At 40.7% G+C, this 10,628-nt stretch overlaps 1 protein-coding gene across 2 annotated transcripts in view; it reads right to left on the bottom strand.

The window, feature by feature from the left end:
• Window positions 1-7,452: 7,452 nt before the first annotated feature.
• The window catches only part of Ifi44l (interferon induced protein 44 like), a 32,077-nt gene continuing 28,901 nt past the window's right edge, over window positions 7,453-10,628 (bottom strand). For both annotated transcript variants that reach the window (XM_046443202.2, XM_046443201.2), the window contains exons 7-9: window positions 8,844-8,944; window positions 8,368-8,542; window positions 7,453-8,216 (exon numbers count right to left, since the gene is read on the bottom strand). In XM_046443202.2, coding sequence (XP_046299158.1) covers window positions 8,203-8,216; window positions 8,368-8,542; window positions 8,844-8,944 — 290 coding nt within the window. In that variant the 3' untranslated portion in view covers window positions 7,453-8,202. The remainder of the gene's footprint in view (window positions 8,217-8,367; window positions 8,543-8,843; window positions 8,945-10,628) is intronic.

The following is a 10,628-nucleotide window of genomic DNA, read 5'->3' as shown; positions in this document are numbered from 1 at the left end:
TCTCTGGGAAGCAGGCAGTCAGCAAACAAATGTCATCTAAGTACAAGTGCTATGGAGAAAAGAAAAGGAAACAAGAGTGAGGAGAGGGAATAATCGGCTGCTTTAGATCTTTCCAGGAGATGACATAGGAGAAGAGTGCTGAATGAAGTAAATGTGAGGACCATGAAAATATCTAGGGGGAAGAGCATCACAGACAGAAAGGCGAGTCTGAATGCCCATGAATGGCAGGCTATTGCAGGAAGTAAATCATTTTGATTTGAGCAGAGTAGGTTTGGAGGGAAATAATAGCAGTGGACACTGTGACTGCTCTGTGGAGAATAGATCATGAGAAGAAAGGACAGGAGAGTTACAAGCCTATTGCAATATCAGTTGAGAGATAAAAGTAGTAGATGCCCACCAGAGCGACAATGATGAAAGTAGTGAAAACTGGCCATATTCAGGATCATTTTAAGCAAGAGAATTTACTATTAGTTTGGGTATGGGGTGGCTGACCCTGATCCTGTCCTGTATTCCTCAGCAGTCTCCCTCTATTGACTACCCCCAACCCCTTGGCTTCCCCAGTTCTGTTCCTCTCTACAACTGTGTCCAGTTTCTCTTCCTTTTCCCTTCCCAAGATGGTTAACTGTTATGCAGCCTCTACAGAAATGGAAAAGATAAATAGCTCTCTTATGTTAACATTTTAATCAATAATTATTCTCTAAATTCTCTGTTCAGATTCTTTCATGGCCTTGACTCCAAAAAGTCTACAATGAAAATTTAAAAGGCTGAACATTGTTTCTGGTTGGGTTTTTTTGTTTGTTTGTTGTTTTTTATTTGTTTTGTTGTTTCTGTTTATTCACTCCCTTACTTAAACTAAATTTTCAGGAGGAGATGTGATTCTGGGAAATGAGGGAAGAACATGTGTAAAGAAGTACAGAAAAAAATACATGAATTGCTGTCTTCCGATGCTGTCTAACTATATGTGATACGCATTTGAAGTGTGTGAAGTCCTATCATGCAGATGAATTACTTTTTCTTCTTGTTCTTTTCAGTCATGGGATTTAACAATCCACATTAAATCTAATACTATCTACCTGGCATAATAGAATCTCGTATATTCTGAGTCCCATAAATGCATTTATCTTGGTATACTTATTTAAATTGTAGTAGTCCATTTATAAGTGAATTACTTTCAAACCACACCAACAAATGGAAGACAAATGAGCTCAGAGGCTTAGACACGTTTACTTGCATTATTAAAATCTCAGCAGGCATTATCATAGAATGTGCAAAAAAACACCACTTGTTTTATAAAAAATGTATATTTAAATATTATTTTTAGTACAGATCTTTAGTTCATTAGTAGACTTCCGATCTCTGCCCATTTCTGCAATCTCCTTTTGCAGTTTCATTCACATGACTTGTGTCCTGAATTCTGAAACAGCTTGTATTTGAATTGTGTTGAGGAAGGAAATAGGTTGAAGTTTACAACATAATAACAAACTTCTATGACATGGTTGGCCTCAGTGTCCTGAATTTTCTTCAACACCAGAGAAAAATCTTGCAATGGTTTACAACTGATGAGATCTGTTTAATCTAAGACCCTCTATAAACTGGTCAGAGACTAATATATTAAGGATGAGCCTTGAAGGCTTTCAATTTCCCATGACATTTAGGGATACCTTGAGGACTTTGACCAGCCTTGCCATCTTATACTTTAGCATCAGATTGAGCTATATCTTAAAAGATGATTATTCATCAACTCATCTCTGAAGTATTGGAGCTCACTTGGGTCCCTCCATCAATTTTTTCATTATTGTCTAATTGTGAGCCTGCCTTTTTCTATGAGGAAGTAACATGATAATCCTTAAAATTGTCCTTCTAAAAAAGATATCAGCTTATGTATCATCCAGTACAACCCCTCTTGCTATTTTATTGAGGAAGAGGTTGGGCAAGTTTGCACAAAGAACTTCTATTAGAAACAATCACTTTCTAACACAACAACCTGGCCTATCCACCCAAATCTCACAGGCTTAGGCATTGATGCTTAAGCTGTTTCCACAGCTTTAGCTGTTTTAGGATGATATGCTACCTTGCTCCATTCTTATGTTTTATCTACTATGTCCCTTAGCACTATTTTTAGAAGGAGTTTAGTGACTTTGACTGAGCTATATACTTAGTTTAATGTTAAATTTTGTAAAATTTCAAAACATCAATTTGCTCCTGGAAATCCACAATGGGTGGAACTGCAAATTGTTATTGAGGTTTTTAAACAGTGTTCTTTTCCTTTTAATCTTATTTCTGACTCCATCTATGTGGTACAAGCACTAAAAGTCCTGGAGGCCGTGGGAGCTATTAGTAATGCCCATAACGTATCTGCTTACTTTAATCAGCTTCAACAGCTTATCTGTAGCCGCACTGCTCCTTTTTATCCAATGCACATCCGGGCTCACACCTCTCTTCCTGGTCCGTTATCACAGGGTAATGCCTGTGCAGACTCAGCCACTAGAGGTCAGTGGATATGCTTGGCTTCCTCCTTAGAGGGGGCTCAATTATTTCACCAGAATTTCCATGTTAATGCTTTAACACTGCGCAGGCGTTTTTTCCATTTCAAGAGCGGATGCTCGTCAGATAGTATTACAATGTCCCCATTGTGTCACATTTCTTCATCCCCCTAATTATGGAGTGAACCCATGGGGATTGAAGCCATTGGTTGTCTGGCAAATGGATGTGACACACATACCTGACTTTGGTAACCTCAAGTATGTGCATGTTTCTGTTGATACGTGCTCTGGAGTTATTCATGCTTCTGCTTTATCGGGAGAAAAGGCACGTAATGTTATTACTCATTGCCTAGAAGCATGGGCAGCATGGGGTGCTCCTGCATCCCTTAAGACTGATAATGGACCTGCTTATACTGGCAGACAATTTACATCCTTTTGTTCTACCATGGGAGTACAACTTACTCATGGTCTGCCTTACAATCCTCAAGGACAAGGCATTGTTGAGCATGCTCATCACACCTTAAAGGAAACTTTACAAAAACAAAAAGGGGGAATAGGAGCTGAACACACTCCTAAAGAACGCCTGTCCTTAGCTCTCTTTACCATTAATTTTTTGAATTTGGATATTCATGGTCGCTCTGTGGCCGATAGACATGTGTCCCCTCAGCCCTCTGTGATTGGCTATGTTAAGTGGAAGGATGTTCTTACGGGCCAATGGAACGGCCCCGACCCCGTGCTGACATGGGCGCGAGGATCTGTATGTGTTTTTCCTCAGGATCGCACGGAGCCGTTGTGGGTCCCTGAACGCCTGACAAGAAGAGTCTTGACATCAACCGACCAGCAACAAGAGATACCACAGCAATCCCGTGATGAGGATCTTCACTCTGCTACGTGCTCTGGTTCTGGTGCTGGTGCCGATGGCACAGACGACACCAATGCAGTGGTGGGCAGTGGCACGGGCTTGGCCAATGCCGATGCCGGTTCATGGTAATTCTAGTGTCCTCCCCACTCTTTTCTCTACCTCATGTGAGATGTCTGCTCCCTGTGCCTCTCCTAGAGGGGACATGGAGAGCATTTTTAATCAATCTCAAGTTAATCTCACAGGAGTTTTTTGTTTCAGCCTTGGAAACGCTAATTGCATCAGCCTTAAGACCAAAAATTTGACTAACTGGGAGGACCCACTGCGGTCCAGTCAGGTCTCAGGGAGCATTATCAGTGCCGTACTGAGCCAAGTAGTTTCAGGGAAGCAATCAGGCTCAGGGACCCCCGCAAATAGCTCTGCTTTAAACATAACTACCTTGGCTATTATCTCCAAGGTACTAATCCCAGTGCCTCCTTCTTCTAATAGTACTTACAATGCCACTCATTTCAAGGCCTCCCCTTACTGTACCCCTAATCTTGGTTTCCCCCCAACATTTACGCCTTGTCAGGATCATTCTTGGGAGAAACATCAAGTTGCTAAAGGTTTCTCCCTTTCCCCCTCTCTTAAGAGGCATGTTTATAACTTTAACAACAGTGCCAACTCCTCTACAGGAGTAGGTTGGTCCTGGTTTCAATGGCTGATTTCCAATGAGAAGGGGGCTTCAGCCGATATTTCTGCATTGGCTCAATTGCTGGGAGCCAAAAGCTGCTGGCTAATGTTTCTGGCACTGTTAGGTAGAGTGAACGAGGTAATAGACTTACATCTGTTTCGTTCAACTCTCTGCTATATAATGCCACATTGCCCCCTGCAATGGTCTGTGTCCAATCCCCGTTCTTGCTCCTTTTGGCTAATGACACCTCGTCGGGGATGCTGGATTGTTCTAATGTTACCTGTCTCTTATCTGAGTGTTGGAATGGTTCTTGGACTGTAGCAGTGGTTATGAAAATTCCAACTTTTGTCCCAATCCCAGTCACTGTGGACCCAGATAAATTCCCCATTGTTGAGCTACTTAGAGTCCGCAGGGATTTTGGAATTACAGCAGCTATAGTGACAGCTGTGGCAGTGTCTGCTGCTGCAGCGGTTACGGCCGGAGTGGCCATGGCCAGTCAAGTACAAACTGCTGCCACCATTAATCAAGTTGTTCAACAAACTTCCACCATACTTGAATCCCAAAATACAATTAATCAACATATTTTGTCAGGGATTTTAGCTGCCAACCAAAGAATAGATTTACTCCAAGCTCAGGTAGAAGAATTGGCTGACTTGGTGCTTTTGGGTTGTGTTGACCAACGTGCACATTTATGCATAACCTCTGTCAGATTTAATGATTCCAGGAATGCCTCCCGCATCATTGGCGAATATTTGGCCGGAAATTGGTCCATGGCAGCGGAAGACATGATCCAGTCTCAACTAACCCAGATAGCTGTCTTGAACAGTACCCGTGTCGATCCTGTGACTTTGGGTCAATTCACCGATTGGATATCTTCTGCTTTTTCCTTCTTCAAGGAGTGGGTGGGGGTAGGCATTTTTGGTGCAATGTGTTGCTTCGGTATGTTCCTCTGTTTGTGGTTTCTCTGTCGCCTTAAGGCCCGCAGTGCTCACGATAAGGCTATGATCATACAAGCTCTTGCAGCTTTAGAAAATGGCAACTCACCTCAAGTCTGGCTTGCGCATCTTAAACAATAAACCTTTGACATGGTCGTTACACCCCAAGTTATTTTAACATTGCACTGGGATCGACATGACTTTCCTTGTTATTCTCTTAGTGTTGGAAAGCCCTTGCACTCTGCCGGTCTTACTGCCATTGCACGCAGATGGGTTTCCACACTAGTGCTTTTCTATCGCCTTAAAGTCCGTGCCTTTCTTTCAGGGTGCTGTCAACTTGTTTGTCGTTATAAACAGCCACAGTTCAGCCTCAGCTATCCCCCTTCGTCCACCATCGTCACGATACAGGATGCGAGGCAAGGCACTGCACTTGAGTGATCCTTGACGTGGACCTCAAGGAGAGCATGTCCTATTGCATGCGGGTTAGACGCGTCCACGCCCCGCCCCACGAAAAAAGGCGTCGGCTGATATGGCCTCAGATCTGGGGAAGGGCCCTCCTTAGGTCTGAGCCATACTATGCAGCCACTTCTGCACAGTGGGATAGGACCTCTACTCTCACCTGTATTGTTTTAAGAAAACAGAAAGGGGGAACTGGTGAGCCGCTTCTGCCATTTCTGCAGACTATGGTCGCCATTACAAGATGGCGCTGGCTCCGCTGTGGTCTGTGACAAACAACTCCTTATTTGGGAGAGTTGGCACATGGTTTTTCACCACCCTATGAGAAAGCTCCACGTGGCAGCTTCGCATTGGGGCTTGAGATGCTTTATTAAGGCTGGGAGGGGCATCCGAGAGAAAAGAAGAAGAAATATCAAGGGCCTGAATAAACTGCTGAAAGAAGATTCCTGAGTTGCGTCTTCCTTGCGGGCAAGGGGTCGCGACAGCCTCTAAATTGTGGTCAGGTGATAAGTCCCATCATCCTTAAGAGTGGTAGAGAAAGATGAGAGGATCCACAAAATTAGGGAAAGTCCCCTCCCAGATAAAAGAGAAGGCGTGGGCTCTCTCTCATCCAGCGAAGAGGTCTACGGAACAGAGTAGAGGAGAGTGTGGCTGTGGAGTCACTAATCAAGACCTCCGGAGACCAAGCAGGAAGCAGGTCTAATTTTATTGTGCAGTTACCATGTATATATACTCAAGGCAGTAGCTAAGCAGATTACAGGCAGCCACCAATACAATTGCTGCTAACTGTCCTTGCAGCGACCAATTGAGGAGTGAGCCGTGGAACAAGCACAGGGACTGCAACACATGGCCTCACATCCAGGGCTGTGCCTTCAGGGTAAGCAGCCTGCTGCTCACATCATGCCAGGCACGAGGGAATGACCTGCCCCTCAGATGCCCTTAACGTATGTCATGTATGCAGTACTCCATGCACTTGTCCCTACAAGAGAAGTTTCTCCCTACTTAAAGCCCTCTCTCTCACCAAACTTTTCCATCTTAAATTCCAAATGGACATTTAATTCCACTGCATGCTTATATTCCTAAAACATTATAGAGCATCATTTTGCTACTATTTTCCTCTTTAGCACAAAAAGGAAACTTAAAGTCTCTACATTCATGTTCCCAGATACTGTGGTTCACAAGTTCAGTGCCTCAATGTTTCTTCCTCTTCACCTCTATAGTACTTCCTGCTATTCCTTTTCAGGATCCCTCTCTCCTACATAAAATTGCTCCACAGCTACCCTTAATACAGAATAAAGAAGCCCCACCTTCTGTCCAGATGTTTTCCTGGACTGCCTCATTCACATTGTGGAACAATGGTTAATCTTCCAACACCTTCAGTCTCTCCCAAACCACAAGGGCTGTGGCTTGTTTTGTTCCTCTGGATCATAAGGAGACAAATGTGCTTTGCATTTTATATTTATTCTTACTATATACACATAATAACTCTTCAGGTTGCCCTCTGCTTTTGTTATCAAAACTTACTTCTGGCTCTAACTGTCAATTTCTATGACCATCCTGTTTCTAGACCTTGTTTAAAGACCCAATCTCTTCCTTTGGATCATGGCTCCCAAACATTTACTTGAGCCCAGCTTCACCTGCAGCTGTACTTTAAGAACATTCATTTTCCCTTGCCTAGATCTAAGAAATTCCAATACTCTTAACACCTAGAAATAACCAGGAGAGACTAATTTTGATTAAATATAAATTAGATTGTTAGAATATAAGTAACCATTGAAGCAAAACATTTTTGAGAAATTGGAAGAAGAGAATTATGAAGCCTTTACAGGTAAAAAAATAACTGAAAACTATTTTGGGGACTTGTTTTTCTTATTGATAGTCTTTACTGATAGTTCTAATTTTGACAGCTATCAAGAGGACTTCAGAATCATCTGGTCACTTACATAAGACAACCTTCTTATTAACTTACAATGGTAACCTTATTTGATCATTCCACTTTGGATACATGACTAGGATGGTTTGGAATTCAAATGAAATCAGGCACAGTTATCATTTGAGGAAGAAACTTTATTTTTCACAGAAATAAAACACTAATTTGTTAAGAAATACAGGCTCTTTTTAATTTACATTCAATTATTTAGAGATTCATATTTTCATCCAGAGACAAGTAAAATACTTTCCCTCTGATATTTCCATTTGTTCTCTTCAGCCTTTCATTCTCTTTGCCTTCCCTTCTATATGGAGAAATATTTAAAGTAAATGTTACTCTGGAGAGGATAGGAGAGAAGAGTTATCACGGGTATGCTTGTGTATTATCAGGTACTATGCTAAGCTCTGTGAATACAAAGAGACAAAACCCAAACCCTGTTTCTCAAAGAACTCACAATATATATAGAAAAGCAGATATCTATCTAATCACTTTATAATCAGTATTCAATGTGATCAGAACTCATATAGTTACATAAAGTGCTATAGATGAATGAGTAAGGATTTTGCCCGAGAAGGGTGAGAAAAGTGTCACAGATACTAAATTGTAAATGGTTCAGAAACATGGAGAGTAGTTTGTGGCAGGACATATCTTGGGCCACCACTTCTCAAGGATTGACCTTTGGGTTGGTCTGAGGAGTGACTGATCCTATCAGCCATCAGTTAGATGTTGTCTAGGGCAGAAGGCAAATCAGGAGCAACAGCAGATACTGAAGAAGGACATGAACAGATGGACTGGGGCATCCCAGTCTAGATTTGTGCCAAGAGTCAAAATCCAGGCAGCTAATTTCACTGGGAGAATTTTAACAATTATGAACTTTCATCTGAAAAGAAAACAAAGGGGCAGAAATGAAGCATCTCTTCAAACACAACTGTCAGGACTAGTCAGGCCCCATCCACCCAATTTAAGTATAACTTAAGGTTTTTCAAAAAACACCAGTGCCTTACAAGAGGAACAGAAAAAGCCCAGCTTACCAATTTCCTGAAGAGGCAAGTCCTCTAAGAAGTCGTTTGCAGCCCGCAGCATCTGCCTCAGTGCAGAGAGAATCAGAACATCCTTCATAGGGTCCAGCTCCTGCTCTGAAGCATAATTTCTAACCATCAAGATATTAGAAAGAGGAATGCCTAGCATTTGGTTGATTAACATTACCTGTGGAAAAACGTATTTAAAAAGCATGTCATATTTGAAATTTGACTGGATTTTAAATAATATCCAAGAAACTGAAAAAGCCATAGCTTGATAAATTCTCTTCAGAATGTAATTATAATTCAGAAAACTATTGTTTAAAAAAAGTATAAAGTTGAATAAGCCAAGCAATTGATTCCAATCCTTTGCCTTTGGATATGTTGTGTGAACACACACATACACACACACAAACACACATACACACACACAGAGTATGATTCTGATACTATTACTATAATATCCAATTACAAACAGCATTCTTCACCTGGTTCCAAGAAGTCATCTTTTTTGTCATGTTTAGAAAGTTCTCTTGAAGAACTTCATCACAATCATTCACTTTAGTAAGTAAGGCTACATGTGCTACACCTGTATCAAACAGATAAATCTGTTATTTTATATCATAGACAGCAATATGTCAAACAGGTAATTAAATTGTGTGAAAGCCACTATATGTAAGGTAATTTTAAGAACTGGAGAATGAAATATTCTCAGTAAATCTCAATATGGAGCCTGAATTTCTTCTCAAGGATAAATGTTTTTTCTTCCAACATGAAAGATCCACCTTTTTTTATTTCTTGCATACATGACAATAGTGGAGTGCATTACATTCATAATTATCCATTCACAGCACAATTTTTCTTAACTCTGTATATAGAGTATGTTCCTTTTAAATACAACTACATTTGCAATAATTGCAAAAATCTACTCTCCCATTCAAACTGTGTTCTAAAGTCGTCAACAGGAGTTATAGTGGTTGCTGTACTCGGAGAACTAAAAAACAAACAAACAAACAAATAAAAAAAGAGAGAGAGAGAGAGAAAGTGAGAAACACTGTGATCATATACCAAAGCAAATGCCTTGATATCACAGCTCCAGTAAGAATCCACTACATTCTGCCTCAAACCAGAGACTGGAGAAATAATTCATACTTGGCTTCTAAACTTACCAAAGTTCTGTTTTGCTAGCAACTGCTACCGAGGAAAAAACGATAAAATTAACGTTTCCCAATATCAGTCAAATCTCAGGATGTCCTAAGACTCCTTTACCAGAGCTTTTAGAAATCTTGTATTTCTAATTCCTATTACTAAAATGACTGTCTTCACTTTAGTCTCTTTATGTAAGTCCCAGGTAAATAACTAGCAAAGTTAGAAAATTCTTTCCATTAAATGCAGCCAAAAAATTCTGGGCATTATACATAAATCAACAACAAAAACTGAAAGGTGGAGAGAAGACACAATGGCTAGAAAGGTTGGGAACGAAGAAACATTCCAGAGGTGGCTTCCGTAGGTTTTCTTTTCAACACATACATCCCAAATTCCCTGCTGGAGAAACCCACCACCAGGAAAGGTCAACTAGAACTGGAAAAAAAGAAAAGAAAAGAAAAAAAAAGAATCTGGTCTCTCTAGCTAGAGCTTTAAAAAAGGGCAACCTAGCAAGATGAGTACTTTCTTAAAATGGCCACACTACTCCAGCTAAGTACTACATAAATAACTTCAGCCTTACCCCATGCAACCACCTTAGTGATCTCAACAGAGGCTACTGGGGATTTTGGACATCCACCACACTAGAAATAATGAGTCATCCTCCTCTCTTTCTCTGGCAGTGTTGGGGGAGGCCAAGTAATAAGCTTCTGTGATGAAGGCCATATAAGAAGAAGTAACAAAGTGCCATGCCCCCCCAAGGGCCTCATGGGTTTTCCCCACTCTACTGGTGTTAAGAGGGTCTGCTAAAACACAAGGTCTAAGTAAGATCCAGAGCCCCGTAACATAATTTCTGAAGTATCCAAGATATAATTAAGAATTATTTCTCACATCATAAACCAGGAAAATTTCCACTTGAATGAGAAAAACTAATCAGAAGATCCTGATACCTAATCTGATGAAAAATATTTTTGAATTATTTGGCTAGAACTTTAAAGCACAATTATAGACACACTTAACAATCAAATAGGAATGCACTTGAAACAAGTAAACAATAGAAAGTCTTAACAAAGAAATAAAATATATGGAAAAGAACACAATGAAAATTATAGACATAAAAAATATATTAC

The sequence above is a fragment of the Marmota monax genome, unplaced genomic scaffold, assembly GCF_021218885.2.
Source record: "Marmota monax isolate L192 unplaced genomic scaffold, Marmota_monax_Labrador192_F-V1.1 WCK01_AAM20220418_F8-fsc00046, whole genome shotgun sequence".
NCBI classification, from domain to species: Eukaryota; Metazoa; Chordata; class Mammalia; order Rodentia; family Sciuridae; genus Marmota; species Marmota monax.
Note: the sequence above shows the minus strand (reverse complement) of the source record. Positions and strands in the feature narration are given on the sequence as shown.